The sequence below is a fragment of the Acomys russatus genome, chromosome 3 (assembly GCF_903995435.1).
Source record: "Acomys russatus chromosome 3, mAcoRus1.1, whole genome shotgun sequence".
NCBI lineage: Eukaryota > Metazoa > Chordata > Mammalia > Rodentia > Muridae > Acomys > Acomys russatus.
Window position 1 is genome coordinate 60,406,472 of NC_067139.1, and position 20,990 is coordinate 60,427,461.

General features: G+C 38.1%; 1 protein-coding gene across 6 annotated transcripts in view; it reads right to left on the minus strand.

Annotated features, from left to right (window-relative positions):
* Positions 1 to 20,990, minus strand: part of Ankrd28 (ankyrin repeat domain 28) — a 181,536-nt gene that overhangs the window by 33,408 nt on the left and 127,138 nt on the right. For 3 of the 6 annotated variants that reach the window (XM_051141671.1, XM_051141664.1, XM_051141656.1), the window contains 6 exons: positions 20,836 to 20,906; positions 14,119 to 14,319; positions 11,560 to 11,647; positions 9,857 to 9,999; positions 7,907 to 8,119; positions 1,498 to 1,576 (listed from right to left, as the gene is read on the minus strand). In XM_051141671.1, the coding sequence (XP_050997628.1) occupies positions 1,498 to 1,576; positions 7,907 to 8,119; positions 9,857 to 9,999; positions 11,560 to 11,647; positions 14,119 to 14,319; positions 20,836 to 20,906 (795 nt within the window). The remainder of the gene's footprint in view (positions 1 to 1,497; positions 1,577 to 7,906; positions 8,120 to 9,856; positions 10,000 to 11,559; positions 11,648 to 14,118; positions 14,320 to 20,835; positions 20,907 to 20,990) is intronic. The other 3 variants (XM_051141679.1, XM_051141695.1, XM_051141686.1) reach the window with 1 other exon arrangement.

A 20,990-nucleotide genomic window follows, 5' to 3' on the forward strand; every position in this document is an offset into this window, starting at 1 on the left:
ACTTCAGATGAAACCTGTGTTTCTTGACGACCACTGCTTAGTGTACTTTACAAATCTTTAAACCATGAGCTCTTTTATTTCCCTTGCAGAAGTCTAGCAACAAAAAGCTAGTGAAGAGGTTCTTGGGGGAGACAGCTCGGTGGACAAAATGCCTGCCATTAAACATGAGGAACAGAAGTCATGTTAGGTATGGTAGTGCCCATCTGTAAGTCAAATGCTCATACAATGAGTGGGGAGGTGGGATGAAAGAATCCCTGGAGGCATGTGGGCCAGCCAGTCTGCAGTGAACATCCTGCGTCTATCTTGAACAAGACAGAAGGTGAGGACTAACACCTGAGGATGTCCTCTGATCCCTACATGTATACTATAGCGCTCGTAGGCCTTTCTTTCTCTTTCTGATACATACACACTATACACACACATAAGAGATTTAAAAAAAAAAAAAAAGGCCAACAAGGGGCTGGAGAGCTGGCTCATTGGTTAAGAACACAGGATAGTCTTCCAGAAGACCTAGGTTCAATTCCAAGCACCTACACTTAAGTTCACAACTATCTGTAACTTGAGTCCCAGGAACCCTAACACCCTCTTCTGGTCATCACGGGCACTGCATGCACAACATGCACAGATATACATTCAGGCAATGTACATAAAAAATAAAATATTAAAAAAGAACAAGAAAACCTTTTAATAAAAATTTTATCTCTTTTTGTTGTTATTGTTGTCATTTTTTGAGACAGGGTTTCTCCATGTGCCTTGGCTGCCCTGGCCTTGCTTTGTAGACCAGGCTGACCTCAAACTCACAGAGATCTGCTGGGATTATAGGTGTGCACTACTGTGCCCAGCTTAAAAAACGGTATCTTAAGGACTATTAAAAAACAATCCTTTGGAATGTAGTCTGAGAAACAGATTTGCATTAATAGACATAGAATTATTTTATTTAAAAATTTAGTTTGTCTAGTACTAATTCAAATACAAGAATAAATTGCAGAAAATAAACAAAAACCCTAAAAAGAGTTCAAAATATTCAAAAAGGAAAAATGAAAAAATGCAATAAAGCACAAATTAATATACAGGTAGCTTTCCAGCTAGAAATACTGGGGAAAAGGTCAACACTAATTGCTAAAGAAATAAAATTCATAGTTGGGCAAAGTGTGCATAAGGTAAGAGGACTGTGGATTCAAGGGCAGCTTAAGCTGTGGAGGGAGACTTCCACCTCCTATCCCCTCAAAAGATAAAGAAATGAAATTAATAATTCAGAAGAATAGAAATAATAGAATGACATATATTTGTGGTATTTTATCCTGTGCTGATTTTCAAGAGATCTGAAATAAAATCTTAACAGTATACACACTGCTATGGCAATTCTACAGTGCCATCCACTTTGTGGATAATAAAAGAAACAAAACAAAACAAAATAAAACAAAAACAAAACTAAACCAAACCCAAAAACCAAATTACACTGAAGAAATAAAAGAAACAAACAGAAATACTTTTTACCACTCTGGATAATGGTCTGTGATCTGGAGAATCTACCGTGGAGGGCAGTCATGTGTAATGGGGTTTTCCCATCTTTACTCTGAAATAATAGAACAACAACAAAAAAAATTGTTCAATTACTATGCCATACCCAGAATATGCATTCCTTGGTTATACTTTAGGTATCTTCTTATATAAATTTTATAAATACTGCCCAAGAAGCAAGTCTTATGAAGGTAATCCAACTGTTCAAAGTATGAACTGGATTTTTATTTTTTAGCGTGTATATCAAATATAAAACACACAAAAACCCTCATACATATTATTTATACAAATCCTGTGTGTTATTGTAAAGTATAACCTTAATACTTTACAAGTAGGAAAATTAAAACACAGGATATCAAATGAGTCAACCAAAGGCCCCATAATCCCAGGTGGTCCAGTCAAGACGTGCTTCTCAAGTTTAACATTCAAACTTCCACCTGCACCGTGCTTTCACTTTAGGAAACTTGGAAACCTCTCACTTTAAGTCACTATAAGCCATTTTAAGAACCATGTCTTAATTTGTTTATAATAATTATTTGTAATTAATATTATAAGCTATTTTCTCTAATTGTTTTAAGATAATCAGAATGGCTATGCATTTCTGTAGTTCAGAAGAAATTCCAAATGCAAAAAGTAATGCCTGCTTTCTTCCTAGTTAAATGATGTCTTTATTTCAAAAATCTTCTGGTGAGTTAAACTACACAAAGGGGGGAAACCTGCTTAGTGTTTCTAATCCTTTGGCACTATGCAGCATGCCTTTTGTACATATACTATGACAAGTGTTCCATGTTTGTACTAATCCTGTAAAACTTTTCATGTCATATAAACAGGAACAGTTATCAAGGTATTTGATTGTATAATTTTGCTAGCTTGTGTTGGGACAGGGTCATACACTATGTCACCTCAAATTCACTACATATCCCAGAATGGCTTTGAACTTGTGAACTTCCCATCTCAGCCTCCCAAGTGCTGGGATTATAGGGCTGCATTACAATCCCAGGTTGTTTCTTTAGTTTTCTGATTTTTGAGCCATTTTTTCCTCAACCGAAAACGAGGATATTCTCTATACCTTATAGGTCTGTTGCAGAGTCTAAATATAACTACCTTTGTAAGCTACTTATATAACATACTTATACTGTTATTTTATTTGGTATTTTATTTCTTTAGAGGAAAAGCAGAGATAGTTAACAAAAGCATCCTAATTTCATGTTTCCAAAAACGTTCACTATGAGACAAATTTCAACTCAGGGTTATTTTATTCCCAGTCATTTTTATAGACAAAAGCAAAGCAAATAAAAATAGGATTCATAATATAGTGAAATCTGATAGATATGACTTCAGCTAATATTTTTAGATCTTGTAATGTTTATATCTTAGGTAGAATTTTGAAATAGTTTATATATGTCAGTCATTTAATCTTCACAACCCTGAGATACATACTATTAGCTTCAGGCCAGTGAGATGGCCTAATGGGAAAAAGAACTCACTGCTAAGCCTGATGACTTGAGTTTGATCTCTGGACACACATGTAAGAGAGAATCTAATCCTGTCAAGTTGTCCTCAAACCTCAACACACAAACACAACAATACATACTCTAAGTGTATACATATAATAAAACTTATACAAAATATACTATTATATCTGTTTTATAAGTAAGGAGGCATAGAATCTGAGATTTAAAAATTCCACTTTGTCTTCTAGCTATTAAGAGATGGCCCTCTATAAGCCTTTAAGAGAACATTAGGGCACTTTTGCTTTCTACATACTGATCGCAGGAGGCACATAAACAAAGGAAGGTATATATATATACACATGCAGAAGGTAAATATACAGAGAAGGAAGAAGATTGAGATTACCAGCTGAGAACACATGCCTTCACACTAGTAGGATAGCACATTTATTCCTCTTTGGAGAAAACACTTGGAGAGTGTCTTTAGCCATGCAGAACCATGTTAGAGTCAAGGGAGATTCTATGTCTGTTTATGTACTGTCTACTTTTTGCAGGCATGTGACTGTGTCACGGTGCAAGTGTGGAAGACAGAGGACAAGCTGCCAGAGTTGTTTCTCTTCTTCTACTATGTGGGTTCCAGGGATCAAACTTAGGTGGTGAGCTTGGTGGTAAGTGTCCTGACCTGCTGGCCATCTTGCCAGCAAATAAATAGATCACCAACACTCTGGAAATTGTTATCAAAACCCAGTAATAAAACAAAAGCCACATATTTTATATTAGCTTTATGCTTAAGCTTTAGTGCGATATTTTGTTTAGTTAAAAATTTACTCTTTTCTTTTACTCATTTTTTGGTCTTATGACAGGGTCTCCCATACATAGTGCTGGTTGCCCGGAACTTACTATGCAGACTAGGCTGGCCTCAAACTCTCACAAGATCCAACTGTCTTTGCTTTCTGAGTGCTGGGATTAAAGGCATATGCCACCACTGCCTGGCTGAAAATTTTGTTCTCGAAAACAGAGCAACTGGTCTTGTTCACAATCAAGAAGCTGAAACAGGAAGAGTCTGAGGTCAGGCTGGGCCATGCAGCAGGAAACTGTCTCAAAATAAAGACAGGCCTTATGTCTACACTGAACTACAAATAATCCCAGCACTTCTGAAGTAGAGACAAGGCCAACCTCAGCATTTAGCAAGTTAAAGGGCAGACTGGGCCACAAGAGAGCCTGTCCCTAAAACAGGGAGGGAAATTGTCTTAATTAGGGTTACTACTGCTGTGATGAAACACCATGACGAAAACACGGGAAGAAAGGGTTTACTTGGCGTTTACTTCTGCATCACTGTTCACCACTGATGGAAGTCAGGACAGGAAATCAAACAGGGCAGGAACCTGGAGGCAGGAGCTAATGCAGAAGCCAGAGAGGAGTGCTGCTGACTGGCTTGCTTTCTATGGCTTACCCAGGCTGCTTTCTTATAACCCAGGACCAACAGCCCAGGGATGGCACTATACACAATGGCATCAGCTCTCCCTCATCAATTCTAATTAAGAAAATAAATGCCTTACGGCTGGATCTTATGGAGGCATTTTCTCAAATGAGGTTTCTTCTTTTCAGATAACTCTAGCTTGTGTCAAGGTGTCAAGTATAAGACTAGCTAGCATAGAAAGGGCGAAGGAAAAGACATGGCACGATAGCGGAAGTTAGGCAGTAACATAGCAGGTAGAAGAAGCTCTATATGTATGCAACCAAAACAATCAATGTAATAAGGCTCATGTTAAGAAAAGTTATAGAAATAGACCATAATTATGTTTTAAAGCACATTAACTTTTACTCTTGAAAAAAAAAAATCCAACAAACAACAAACCAAATGTTTAGAAAGCAAATGACTATAAATTTAAATTCACATTTCAATTTCTATATTTATAACATGAAGCCAGAAACAACAAAATGGCAAGAATAGCAGGAAGAACAGAAGTAGCACAGAGTAAAAGGCCAGTAAAATGGTTTTCCTAACAGGTCAAACGTTAAGGACTTGAGGAAATACAAGGCACAGAGTATTCTTGCTGGCTGAAAACCTAGAGCTATCAATAATCCTTGTACAATTTTAGCTAGGTGGCATTTCAGAAGTCAGCAACACAAGAAATATGCTTCAATGGAATTTAACCCCAATATAATTCAGACAAATGAATTTAAAGGGCTATTACAAACTGTGAGGCAAGATTGAGGCAAGTTTTATGATATCTATTATAAGTTATTGTCTTCAATTATGCTAACTACATCATACCCTTCACCAAATAACAAAAATCATCATGTGATGTATAAAATCCAGTACTTAATTATATAAATTATTAAAGACATATGTTCACTGTTTTGAGCTTTTTACAAGTTAAACTTCTTAGAGAACAGAATCTCAATTTAAATTTCAAAAGAAAAGATAAACAAAACCAATCACAGACATTAGAGAAAACTACAAAGACATTGATATGAACCATTATTGAGCTGCATCAAACATTCATAGCTAACGTTAGCATATAAATTGATTTCTCTAAAATCTTATCTTTATTCTTTAAATATAGTAGCAATAGCTGAAAAGTTTATAATAACTAATGGTATAAGTAAACCTTTATTATTTCCATGAAACACAGAAGGTGATACAGGTTAATTAATTTTAGCTATTTTACCATAAACATGCACCATACAAACTTAAAAACAAACAAACAAACCCTAGATTTAATCTTTGCTTCTGAGGTCCATTACGATAAATTGATTTTTAAAATTAAAAAAAAAAATTTTTTTTTTAATCTTTAGGGGAAAAGAGTAATTCTCTTTACCACAAAAATTTGGCTATTTTTCTAGGCTGGGTAAGAATTCAAGTTAATTCAAGTTAAAATGACCACCTGGGTGTGGTGGTACATGTCTTTAAATTAAGCAGTCCCAAGACAGAGGCAGGAGGGTCTAAAGAGTTCTAGTCCAGCCTGGTCTATACAGCCAGTGAGACCTCATCTCAAGCAAAACAATAAAAACCGGAAACCTGTCATCAACACATTTTAAACTAAACTATTAAAAAATGTTATTATGTCGCTTAAGGATTGAAAACATACACACACACACACACACACACACACGTTTTGTCTGTAATTGAGACATGGTATTGCTATGTGTCTCAGCGTGGCCTCAAATCACCATCCTTCTGCCTTAGCTCCCAAGTGTGCCATTGTGCTTATCTTTAAGTGTATGTTTCTATATGTGTTTGTGTGTGTAGATGAGTGTGAATGTGCATACACGTGGAGGCCAGAGAACACCGATGTTGTTCCTCAGAGCCACCCACTTTGCCCTCTAGACAGGGTATATCATTGGCTTAGAGTCCTTAGGCCTGCTGGGCAAGCCACTTTGCTGTGTATTTCCACAGCCGTAAAGGTAAGTTCTTTCAAAAGGTAGTTTCGGGGCTGGAGAGATGGCTCAGCAGTTAAGAGGCCCTGAAGGCCAGGGGGACTCTCAGCACCCACTCCCTGTCCAGGGCTCTAACTCCTGCTTCTGGCCTCTGTGGGCACCAGGAATATATGCAAGCAAAATATCCATACACATAAGATTCAAGAGAACTTTAAAAAGACAGTTTAGCCCAAAGCATGTAAGATGCTCTTTTCTGGTCTTCTTCCGTGAGTATGATATAAAGAAATCTGTCCCTCAGTTGAGAGAGAAAAGAAAGAACTCCTGCTGCCTTGTGCTGCTTTCCTGCTGGAGGTAGGTGTTTTCACTAAGCCAGGCAAGGCCGCGCTCATCTATATCCACACACAAAATGGGCTGCAAGCCTCTGTAAACAGTGCTTGTATGTAAGCTCACATATTTTTACTAATCCTATATGCTTCAAATTTGATTAACTGTGGTTTTCTTCCATAACACAAGATGGGGTTTATCAAGTGCTTAAATGAGAATCTGATGAATGAATGCAGGAGCAAACAGGGAAAATACCTTTTAACAACCTAAAATAACTATGTATTACTAAATAATAGTGCTTGAAATCTTGGTTACCTGTATTTCTCACAGAATTACACCATGAGGATAAGTTAATTTTGCCTCCTGAATTCTAACGTATTTCTAAAATGCTTACTCCTGAACACAATTATGAACAAAGAGCCAAGTGACTACAAGACACTGACAATTATTCTATCCTAACACCATGAAAAAGTCTTGTAACGGAAATGTCAGAGGGGCAGTTTTTAAGGTGTTATACACAGCGCCCTATATACACGTCCCCTGGGCTCGAGCACTAACATTTTACTCCGTATTTCCCATCACGTCATCAGTACAACTATTTGATGCTTCAGATGCAGTCACAGGTGGCATCACTGTATGACGATCAGGAGCATCAAATCCCACACCTAGCGTTTCCCTTCTAAAGTGAGTGCACTAATCTCAAAAGCACCCGTGGTGGGTTTTCACAAGTGCTATCTAGAGTACGCAAAGCCCTGCCAAAGTACAAAGCAGCACTATTACCCTATATGGTCTCCTCATGTGCCTGCCCAGATGACCCTTCATTCCTTCCCATGGGCAGCAATTCATCTGCTATTTCCCCCAACAATAAATTCTGGAACTCTGAGTAAGCAGAATTCCATCTGTTCTAGAATCTTACATAGAGGGAACATTTATGAGATTCTTCCTCTGACTCAGCATAGTATTTTAGAGATTTAACCATGTTCTTTTTGGGGGGTGGTGTGGGGTTGGCAGTAGAGACTGGGTCTCACTGTGTAGCTCTGCTGGCCTCAAACTGAGAGACCCACCTGCCACTGCATGCTGGGATTAAAGGTGTGCACCACCCCTGGACTTATCCATGCTCTTAAGTTTACCAGAAGGTCCTTTTTAATGCTAGATGGTATGTTATGAATATTGTTTTAGACAGTTAGCTAAGTACTTAACGCATGGTTTCTACTTTTGTTTCATACCTTCATATTGACATCAGCCCCATTGCCAACCAGAAGTTCTAAACACAGTGCTCCGTGTGTTGACGCAGCAGCGAAGTGCAAAGGAGTGAACCCTTTCTCATTCTTCTGATTTACGTTAGCACCACAGTCTATGAGCTCGTTCACGACAACGTCTTGTCCATTGTAACAGGCCACATGGAGAGGTGTGTTTCCATAGGCGTTTGCTTCATTCATCTATAGAAAAGAATGGGAACACGAAGTAATTCTATTTCTACTATAAGCTAATTTAAATTATTACTTACAGAAAAAGGGATCAATACAAAGATGAGGTTTATAATGCTAAGGCTGTTCTACAATAATAAACCTAACAATAAACAATTTGGGTTAGATGGGCTACATACATTTAGAGAGTGTGCTTCACACATGTACAGTGTTAAGTTCCATATTTTCAAGTCTTTGAGCTAAGGGAGAATTTACTGTAAATGGTGAGCAGAAACAAGGATACCTCGTTCATCTATTTCAGAGATCTTTTAAGGCCATTATACTAACTAGTTGAAACAGCTACAGGAACAAAATGAAACTTTCAGCCATCGTGTACTTTCCAGGGTCCCACTCAGCAATATGGTTGGGTGTTTCACAACTTCTTCTGATTCCCACACTTTCAATGTCTTCCTTGTTTTTAGTAAAGTGTTTCTCACATTCCTCAAACAATTTATGCAGCTCTATAGACCTGTCATGTCTTGTCTAGCTAGAATCACATACTTTTGACAACTTTTGCCATTAGGACTTTAGTGTCTCCCTTTCTTTGCACTCTCCTTTCTTCTTATCCACTGCTTTGAAGAACCAGGATGTTTACCCACATGTCCCTATGGTGAGAGCAAGTCACATTAGGGCAGGAGTGGTGGCATACACCTACAACCCAAGCACTTGAAAGTCAGGCAGGAGGATTCCCAATTTGAGGTCAACTTGGGCTACACAATGGAACTGTTGCCAAAACCAAAAGTAAATATAATAAAAGTGGGAGCAACGACATGTGTTAAAGCACGCCACAGAAAAGCTACGTGCATGCTTGCTCCAGGGTCAGATACGCACCAGAGAGCACTAGGGTTTATAGTACCTATATGGGTATCTGGCCAGTAGTAAGTCTTTTGCTGTCTTCCTCTTTTGCTTTGGCCAGTATCCCACAATGCTACAGTCATTTAAAATAAATTTAGACTTACTGGCTCAGAAAACTGACAGTAACACAGGTAATAACACAGCTACCTAGTAAACCTGTCTGATCTGCTGGTTCCCAGACAACTGGAAGAAATAGAGCTACAGAAACTGAAATGTGATGGAAAAGAAAAACTTTGGGCAAATTACTCATCATTGGAATGGTTTTTAACTCTTTACATATAGTGACTAATTACTTATTATATTGGCTATTTTTATGTCAACTTGACACAGTCTAGAGTCATCTGAGAGGAAGAACCTCAATATGGAAATTACAACTGTAAGATTGGGCTGTAGACAAACCTATAGTGCAATTTCTTAATTAATGATTGATGTGAAGGCCCAGCCCATTGTGGGTGGTGCTATCCTTGGGCTGGTGGGTTCTGGGTGTTATTGAAAGCAAGCTGAGCAAGCTGTAAGAAGCAAGCCAGTAAGCAGCACTCCTCAATGGCCCCTGAATCAGCAGCTCCTGTCTCCAGGTTCCTGTTTTGACTTCCTTCATTGATGAACAGTGATATGGAAGCAGAAGTCAAATAAGCCCTTTTATCCCCAGGTTGCTTTTGGTCATGGTGTTTCACCACAGCATAGTACTCCTAAGACACCCATACCCTGATCATATCAGCACACTAGCTAGTGAAAGAGCCAGAAAGATTTGGTGAAAGGACAAAGATATTACTGTTATCTTTTAAACCTAAGTTCTAAGAATACAATACAAAACCACAGAACAATTAACTCAGCCTGCTCAATCTGTATACCTACATCAACTCCAAGATCTAGAAGGTACTTGACTACACTGATCATCCCACTAGAGGCTGCTGCGTGAAGAGGTGTGTAAGACTTCTTGTCCTTGCACGTCACTTCAGCTCCATGAGAGACAAGTAATTTCACTACTTCGATGTGACCTGAAAACACATTTTCAAACAGACACACAAAAACAAACAAGAAAAAAAATCCATCAGCATATAATAATTATTAAATATATCCTGAGCGCTTTTTAAGAAATGTGAAAGAGCACATCAATTTTTATAATGCATGATACATGCTGTGGTTCAAGAGGACTGAAAAGAAATCCAAGAATTCAGAATATTTGCTGGTGGAGAGAATAACTAAAAACAATACAGTTTACTATGCTATCTGGAGTTAACCTTGACGTTCCTCTACTCCATGGTCATTTAGCGTCTCTCCCTTTCTCTTTGACCTTGTAATGTCTTCTGTCCTGTCATGGCATGGCATAGCAGAAAGGAAGGCACTGACCAGTTGACAGAACCATCACTTGGACTTCCAAAGCTTCAAAATTTGAAAGAAATCAAATTCTGTTCAGGATAAATTACCTAACCTTGGATATTCTGTTATGGCAACACAAAGTAGATCAAGAATGTACTGCTCATCTCCAAAGCAAAGCAATACCTTTTTATTCATGATCAAGTATATCAAGGACAAGCCAGACATACTAGGCCAGACTAAGGTCCACACACTTAACTACTTTAGAAGATCAACTTCAAGCAAAGCCTACTGTACTCCACTGACTATGTGTTTCTTTTTAAACGCAAAATGTGTTATTTTGTATCACATAAACTGTTCAAAAACTGTCCAAATGAAGAGCTTTCAACAGATTATTCAGAAAAGTCTTCAAGACTTAAGGATATAAAACTCCGCATAGAGTAATAGACTTTAGGATGAAACAGAACTCTTTCTGGCTATTTTACCTTTAATTAACACTAGAAAAAATTTCTTTACATAAGAAGAGGCACATATTTTTGGCACTGAACACCACATCTTTAGCTTTTGGCCAACAAAACAGAGTATGTGACCAAAATGGTACTCTTAGGGGTGGGAGTGCACACTTACAATCCCAGGGCTGGGAGAAACAGGCAGATCTCTGGGTCTTTCTGGCTAGCCAGTCTGATATAACCCTAGGCCCCAGTAAGAGGCCCTGACTCAGAAAATAAGGCGGATAATTCCTGAGGACTGGTCCCTGAAGCTGTGACACATATGTAAATACATGGGCATGTGTGAATATATGAACACACTCTCTCTCTCTCTCGGTTTTTTTAGTAATGGAGATTGAACCCAAGGCCTTGTGCATGCATGGCAAACAGAGTATCACTTTACCTACACCTCTAGTTTTAAAAGATGCTTCTCAATGCATCTTCACAACTTCGACAGTCCAATAAAAAGAAGGATGGATATGAGAACGAGCTTTTAGTAAGTGCCCATCTTAAGTTAAACATCCCAGGGCACTGTCTGAGATGTCTCTTATAAGTTAAAAAGAGAATTATTTCGGTTTTTATAAGCTAGATCTAGTGTACGGTTAAAGCAAGCCCTCTTCTACTTGTTTTGCTTGGGCAACAATCTCAGATACTGTATAACATATCATTATATTAAAAATGCATAAATGCGAAAAACCAAAATGCATGTTATCCCTAAATATATTGTCAAAAGTAAATTTAAAAAGTACATACCCATATATGCTGCCCAATGGATTGCACGTCTATCTTTCTTGTCAAAAGCATTAATATTGGCACCTCTGGACAAGAGTAGTTTGACCATCTGGAATAAACGTAAACAGTCTCATTGAGATTTAGAAGTAGAATTGTTTATGACTGTGACTTCTCTGGCGCTGAGCTGCTGCAGCTGAAGGACATCTGATATAGTGTGATGATGTGGGAGGGTTCACTGTGTTGCTGAAGCTGGGCTGCCACCTCTTTTAAGCTGCCACTTTGTCACTTAGTATTTTAAGAACACCTAACTATGTAAGTGCAAACCTTGACAGTCTAAAGTTTAAATATTTAAATAGAGGTTGTATTGCTATTTAAGCCTAAAGTGTTATTAGGATATAACTGTCTTGTACCAATAATGTTTTAGATTAAATTTACTCCCTCATGGTAGATCCACTATGTTTAAATCAAACTATTACAACAATGAACCAATAATAATATCATATTTATATTTTTTCCATTTTGTGATCTATGCTACAGCTGATGAAAGGATTCAGAGCATTGTAATGAAAACAAACAAATAATGAGGCTCTAGGCTTCCAGCTACAAAACCTTGAGAATAGCACAATGAAGGACTAGGATCTGTGTACACTGGAGTACAACTGTGGTTTCAGCTGCTTAGAAGAGGCTGAGATAAGAGAACAGCTTGGAGTTCAGGAAATTGGAACATAGCAACATATCTTCTTAAATTAGGAAAGAGAGTGCTGAGGGGGAAGGCTGGCAGAGAGAATGGAAATCAGCATGGGAATGGGGGGCATCTCTGAGATGGAGGGGGGAGGCCTCTGGGAATCTCTGGGGGTGACCCTAGCTGAGACTTCTACTAGTGATGGAATTGGAGCCTGAAGAGGCTACATCATGTAGCCAGGTGGGACTTAGAGTGGAGGAAAGAGGAGACCAACTCACTCACAAAATCTTCAACCTAAAACGTGTCCTGCCTAAAAGTGGTGCAGGGATAAAGACAGAGCAGAGATCAAGGAAATGGCCAACCAATGGCTGGACCAACTTGAGACCCACCCCATGGGAGAGAGCCAACCCCTGACACTACTATGTTTGCACATAAGAGCCTAGCATAACTGTCATCTGAGAGGCTTCAACTGATGGATATAGATGCAGAGACCCACAAGCAAACAATAGGCCAAGCTCAGGGAGGCTTGTGGAAGAGTGGTGGTAAGGACAGAGGAAGCTGGAGGGGTCAAGGCCATCAGAAGAAGACCTACAGAGTAAACTGACCTGGGCTTATGGAGACTCACAGAGACTGAACCACCAACCAAAGAGCATGCATGGGCTGGACCTACACCCCCTATACACACTTAGCAGATGAACAGCTTATTCTTTATGTGTGTCCCTTAACAACTAGAGCAAGGGATGTCTCTAACTATCTGCTTCTAGATCTTTCACGTAACTGGGCTGCCTTGTCTTGCCTCAGTGGGAGAGAGCACATCTAGTCCTGCTGTAACTTGATGCACCACGGTGGGCTGGTATCTATGTGGGGGGGGGGGTAGCGTCCCTTCTCTGATAAAGGGATAGGGGAATGAGAGAAGGGGGCATGAGGGTGGGACTAGGAAAGGAGGGGGAGGGAGGATGTAAAGTGAATAAAAAAATTTTTTTTTTAATTTAAAAAGGAAAGTGAGGAATAGGAACAAAATACAAAAGTAATATAAAGAAAAAATAGGTAGGCAGAAAGGAAAAAGACTGGACAGAGGTTCTAACTCTGGTTCAACTAGGCTTGCTGATGCTTGATTAAAGATAACTGAACATTTTGTGTGGAGTGTACAGCTACCTGTTCGTGTGTGTGCAGGTCTGTGAGTGTGCATGTGAAGACTCGATATTGAGTGTTTTCCTCCATCATGGTCCACCTTAGTTTTTGAGACAGGGTTTCTCACTTGGAGTTCACCAATTTGGTTAGGCAGGCTAACGAACAAGATGCAGAGGCTGTTTCTGCCTCCCTAGGCTGGGGTTACAGGTGTGCACCAGCATACCTAGTTTTTTATGAGGGTGCTGGGGATCTGAACTAAGGTCCTTGTGCTTACACAGAAAGCACTTTATGAACTGAGTCATCTTCCCAGCCCTGTGATGACTAATTGTCTTAATCTGTTTCCTTTTGGTACTTCTGTCATTAAGGAATTACCTTACTAATAAACTAGAAGAAACCATAGTTTCTAAACATTGCCTTTCTTTGCTATTATCCTTCCTTCTAAAAGAACAATGAAATTGCTGTCTCCCTGCACTTTCCTGACAATGACAGACAGATCTCTTATGGTATCCTATAGCTGAGAATCCTGCATTCTAGGTCATGAAATTTTAGTGTACGTGTAGTAAGAATGAAATAAGTTTAATTTGGGAACATTTATACTATTGAAAAAGAAAAAAGCTGGGAGGTTTGCTATGGGCAATATCAGAAGATATGAAGATAGACATTTTTGTTTGCTTTTCCTATGAACTAAACAAGTTAAAAGAAAGCAAATTCATTAATAACTAGAGGCTGGAAGAAAAAGCAGTCAATTTCTAACTCAATGCACCTACCTCACCATGCCCACTGAAAGCTGCATGATGTAATGCAGTTCTTCCTGCTCGGTCCGACACGTTCACATTACTTAGAAGAGGTACCAAGGATTCAGCACATTTTACAGCTTTATTAGCAGCAGCTATGTGCAAAGGGGTCTGCCAATTTTTATCTCGAGCATTAACATCAGCAGAATGCTTCAAAAGTATCTGAACTGCTTCCTAAAATATCAACAAGAGGAGTGAGTAACTTTAGAGGCATATGTACACATATGGAGAAAATAAAAGTCTTGAAAGAGCCCACTATAAATAATGGGAATATAAGAAAATATTTTGAGTGTAAAGATAGTACTTAGAGCCATGAAAAGATATGTCCTGATAAACCATTCTCTTTTCTTACCTAAAGCATAGAACTCTCTATGAAAACATACAAAGGATAAAAAACTAAAAGAATGCACGTTCTCATTAAGCATTCATATCTCAAGTTTCTTATTAGCAAAATGCAATTAGCATATACATTGAAAGGCTTTAATAAGATTTATTATTTTGATATTAAATATATAAAACTGTAATATGATATTTCTCATCTCTCAAAGAATTACATATTACATTTTACCAAGCAGGTGGAAAACACTAGGTTTGGTTCATTAAATTAGTATATTAAAAAATCTTTTATTGTAATGCTATTTAACATGAATATTAGTATTGAGACAATGTAAGAACTACTGTTTCAGAAATTCATCTCCTAGAAGCACACAGAAGACCTCACATTACCACTTTTATGAAGTAGATGTTTGTCAGGATTCCTAGGAATTTTAGTATGTCACTGGCATTAAGCAATATAGTCATAATTAAATAGCAAAATGTTCTCCTTACAGTGATAGTGATATTTGGTAAGTAAGTACAAGACCATATATACAAGTGAAAAACAACAGGAGTAGAACAGAATCACCATACTATGACTTTTTAAAATAATTAAAACCCTATTGCAGAGAACTTGCAAATAAAAAACATCACACAAAGAAATCAGCCAGACCTAAAGTCTATAAATCACAATGAAATCCTACAGTTAGAAAAGTCATCTTGAAGTTGTGAAACTTTATATCGATTCTTACCTTCAATATCAATTACATTTTTATGCATTTATCTACCACCCCCTCCAAATCCATGAGTTAAAACTAGAAAAAGAATGAGCTTTATAGCCATTCATAACTCATGTGCTATATCTGCTTTCCATCCTGCCTCATCATCTAATATTTACCCTTTCTTATTTTCATTTCTCCATGTACACATATAGATTTATTTGCTTACATACATTACATATGAATACATAGAAATAAACATATAAAATATAGGTCAGAGTCCACATGGAAAAACATGCAGTGTTTTTTTTCTGAAACTGTGTGACCTTGATTAGTATTATATATTCTCAGTCCACTCATTTTCTGGCAAACTGTGATTTCAGCTTTCCTTGGAGCTGAACAACACTCCATTTGCACTGGAGTGTAACTATCCATCCATCTGCCGATGAACTAGACTAGTTTCATTTCCTTGCTATAGTAATAAAGCAGCAATACACATGGGGGTTCAAATTTTTCTGTGAATGGCCAAGAAATAATAAAGATCAGGGAATAAATTAATGAAATAAATACTAAAATAACAGAATACAAAAGCAACCAAAGAATTGGTTCTTTGAAAAAGTTAACAAGACTGACAAACCTTTAGCTAATCTAACAAAAATAAAAGGGGAGAAGACACAAATTAACAAAATTTAAGATGAAAAGGGTGTCATTACAACAAACCCTAGCAAAATATGAATCATTACTAGGGATTATTATAAAAATTATACTCATAAAAAAGCTGTATAACCCAGAAGAAATAGGTGAAAATTAAACTTAAGAGGATGTCAACAATGTAAACAGACCCATTACAAGTAATGACATAGAAGCCACAGTCAAAGGCCCCCATTAGATTGAGAGAGAGAGAGAGAGAGAGACAGACACACACACACACACACACACACACACACACACACACACACACACACACACACACAGACAGAGACATGGGGAGCGGGGGGCACATGAGCGCACCAGGGCCAGATGGATTAATTCTATCAAATTTTCAGAAAGATCTCATACCAATTCTTCTAGACTTGTTCTACTAAACAGAAAATGATACCAAAACCAGGTAAAGGCACAAGAATGACAGCACTAAGGAAACCACTGACCAGTTTTTTAATGAACACATACGCAAAAATCCTCAGCAAAATGCTTGCAAATGAATTCAGGAATATGTTAAGACTATATATTATGACCAAGCGTGCTTCTGCCCATATAGACAACACTGGTTCACATACATAAATTAATAAATACAACACACCATATAAATAAACTTAAGGAAAGAAACCACATAATTATTTTGATTGACGATAAAAAGGCATTTGAGAAGATACATCAGACCTTCATGATAAAGTTTAGGAGATATGGAATAGATGGAATATACCTCAAAATAATAAAGTATGCACAACAAACTTATAACATACATTGTGTTAAACAGAGACAAACAGAGCATTTCCTCTAAAATCAGAAGACATAAGAATGCCCATTCGCCCTTCTCTTATTTAATAAAGTACTCAAAATTCTTACCTATAGCAAAAGACACAAAGGGGATGGGTAAAAATAAGAAAGGAAAAAGTCCAACTAGAAGGCATGATCCTTGCTGAAGAGGCCCTATAGAGTTGACTAGAAAACTCTGGGATCTAATAAACACAGCAAAGTTGCAGAAGACAAAAACCAACACATAAAATACTCCAGTGGCCTTCATATATTCCAACAATATACACTCAGAAATAAATTATAAAAATATCCTGTTCAAAATCATTTTTAAAAATTAACCACTTAGGAATGTAGCTAATCAAAGAATAAAAAGAGCTCTAAACAATAAAACTTTTCCATACTCTTGGGCTGGCAGGGTTAATACTATGTGAATGGCTGTACTATCAAAAATGTACGGAATTACTGCAGTTATCTATCAAAACTCTGATGTCATATCTCACAGATTCATGAACAAATCAAAATGTACTGTCATATTTAGTATATTTTTTTTAAAAATTAAAGAATTGTGTAGAATCACAAAAATAAAAATATAAATAGCCAAAGTAATCCTAAAGAATACCCGACCCAAACTACACTACAGTACTATAGTTAGTGATAGAGACAGCCTGGTACTGCCATGAAAACAGCAAGGTAAGTAGAAAGGAGGGTCCACAAATAAAACAAAGCTACACCCACTTGACAACGGAGACAAAAAGCACATATTTGGGGGGAAAAAAGATAACAAATGGTGTTCTCAAAATTGGATATCTATCTGCAGAAGAATAAAACCAGATTATATTTTTTTTCCACCTTGTAAAGAAACAAATTCAAAAATGGACCAAATTCCTTAATTTAAAACCTGAAACACTTGGGGGTGGGGAAGAGAGGTAGGGTTCTTCAAGATACTAGGTTCAAAGAGAACTTTCTGACTAGAACACAACCAACACAGATTATATGAAAGTTTAACTATCAGCGGAGGAATCAACCCACAGAATAGGAGAAAATCTTTCCAGCTACATTTTACATAAGGGGCTAATAGCCACAATTTACAAAGAACCGAAGAAATTAAATACCAAGGAGACAAAATTGCCAATCAACAAATGGGCAAATGAACTGAACAGTTTTCAAAAAGAGAAACTCAAAGGCTAGAGAGATGGCTGAGTGGTTAAGAGTATTTAACTGCTCTTCCAGAGATCCTGAGTTCAATTCCCAGCAACCACATAGTGGCTCAAAACCATCTATAATGGGGTTTCATTGCTTCCTTTGGTGTGCATGAAGATAGCACCCATATAGATAAAATACATGAATGAATGCATTTTTTTTAAAAAGAGAGAAACAGAAATGGCCAGTAACTGATTTTTAAAAGTGTCCAACATCTTTAACCACGAGAGAAATACAAATTAAAACTACTTTAGCCCAATCAGAATGGCTATCATCAAGAAACCTAGTAACAGGGGCTGAAGACATGGGTCAGAGGAGGCCTGGGTTTGGTTCTGAGCACCCACACAGCATGCTACAATCATTTGTAACTCTAGTTTCAGGACACTAAGGGCTCTTATCTGGCCTCTGCAGCAAAACACTCAGACACATAAAATCAAGTAAATAAACCAAAAGAAAGAAAAGAAATCTGACTCTGATGTTAGAAACATAACTAAAACCATCCTGTGTGAGTTTGAAAAGTATAGTGTTTGCAAAAAGTGTTAAAAGACTGGCCAGTGTGAGACTGTGGCTCCTTTTGAATTTCCTGCACAGTGGTTGAGCTCATACAGGCCCGCCTGTCAGATCTAGCAGCTAGCTCATGCTCTTAAGAACCTCTGGAATTTCCAACAATGCCACCCTCCAGACCTGTCACAGTAGAAGGACCTCCCAGCAGACGCCAATGGAGCTCGCAGCTCACTGTCCCTCCTTGTCAGTCAATAACTCTTGGGGAAGATGTGCAGAAAGAGGAATACATATCCACTACTGGTGGAGGTGAAAATTAACCCTGCCATATGGAAATTAATTTGGAGATTCCTTTAAAAATTAAAAATAGAACTACTCCATGACTCAGCTTTCATTCCTGGGCATATATATAAAGAACTCAATCCTATCACTTACAAGCCATTCTATTCAAGTCTTGCAAAACTGCCCCTTGGTGCTCTTATCTAGGAGAAAGAGGGTATTAACTGGCCATCTTCTCAAGATTGCTATATGTAACAAATGCACTGGAAAGCACTGAAGTGTGCATAGCTATAAAGTTACAAGGGTGACTATATAAGACTTGTTTACGGCATAAGTAAAGAACAATTAGAACGGTCTGAAATATAGGAAACAGCACTACTGTTTAGTAGGATTGGCAAACAGACTGAAGAGATGCTCAGGAATCTGCTAGCTTGCGGAGGAAGCCAGGCAGTAACTCAAAGACACACAGAAGTCTATCACCCCACAATTCCACGCCAGTAAGGGAAAATAAACAGACCTATTCAAGAATGCTGTTTTAGTTAAGAGTCTCTACTGTTGTAATAAACTACCATGACCAAAAGCAGTTTAGTGAGGAAAGGGTTTATTTCATCAGATAGCTGATGAAAGGAAGTCAGGGCTAGAACTCAAGACCGGAACCTGGAGGCAGGAACTGAAGTGGAGGCCATGGAGAAGCCCTTCTTAACTTGCTCAGTGTGCTTTCTTATATAATCCAGGGCCACACGTCAAGGGATGTACCACCCACAGTGGGCTGGGCCTTCCCACATCAACATTAATCAAGACAACACCCCACAGACTTGCCTACAGGTCAAAATCTTAATAGTGTTATTTTTCAATAAAGATTCTCTCTTCTGGGGCTGGAGATAGCTGACCAGTTTAGAGTGTTAGCTGCTCTTGCAAAGGATCTGGGATCAATTCACAGGACCCACAGCAGCTTAGAATCATATATCTCCAGTCCCAGAAGATCGGGCATTCCCTTTTGGAATCCATGGGCACACAACATGTATGTGGAACACAGCCATTATGCAGGCAAAACACCTATACACATTAAAAAAAATTAAAAATAAATGTGAGGGGGGGGGGGGAGCGCACGTGCACAGACCAAACTGGGTATGGTGGTATATACCTATAATCCTGACACTTGAGAGGATGAGGCAAGAGAATGAGGAGTTAGGTGTCAGCTTGCATTACAGAGTAACAGTCTGTCTCAACAACATCAACAACTCCTCTTCTTAGATGACTAGCTTATGCCAAGTTGAACAAACCAACCAACCAATCAACCCAACTAAACCAGGGCAACTGCCAGTTATCCTAATGCATAAACAATATAGGGCTATAAACAGGAAAGAATCTTTTTTCCATGTGAGAAACCTCACATTCTTTAAGGCAATACTTTGCAAACCGATTAAATGGGCATCAGGGGCTGGGGAACTGGCACAGTGTTTGATAAGTGTGTGGACCCAGGTTTAGACCCCCAGAACCCTTGTTTAAAAAAAAAAAAAAAAAAAGCCAGGTAGTGTGGCAGCTGCCTCCAATCCCAGCACTCTGGAGGCAGAAAAAGCAAATACCCAGGTCAAGCCTGCCTAGCCTGAGTTGGTGACTCTAGTTCTCCAAGAGATGCTGCTTCAATGAATAACGTAGATGGTGATCCAGAAAATCACCTGGTGTCAACTCTGGGCCTCCACACACATGTGCAAGCACACTCACATACACATGTGTGTCCAAACAAGTATAAACATGCATTTGGGGACGGGGACACGGACACACACACACACACACACACACACACACTCACTCACAAAAATGCACTTAAAAGTAATATTCCTAAAATTAACTTCATTGTTCAAATAAATAAATCATTATATACTCATGACATTATATCTTGGGATAGGTATTATGAACCAATAAAAGACCCAAAGAGAATTATGTGTTAGAAAAATACTTTCTTGTGAAGGAGGGACAGAAATAAGGGGTTCTACTTGCTTACTTCAGACTCTCTAAGAACCTGACACACAAAAGGAGAAATGCAACAATTAGTTTAATTTATACAAATTCTAAAGTAAAATGACTAGGGTAGATATTTTGATAGTTTATTTCTTCTGTTGAAAATGCGATTTTAAAGTGGACCCATGCAGCCTACTTAGTGCTTCTTTATATACATTTACTAAGAGAAATGTCATACCTCACTACAAGATGCAACTGCTCTGTGTAAAGGTGTCAACCATTTGCTGTCTTTGGCATTAACTCTAGCTCCTGCAACAAGAAGAAAAAAAAATAATTGAAATATTTTACATGAACTATTTAATAAACCTAAAGTTAGCTGTAGTTCCAATGGGA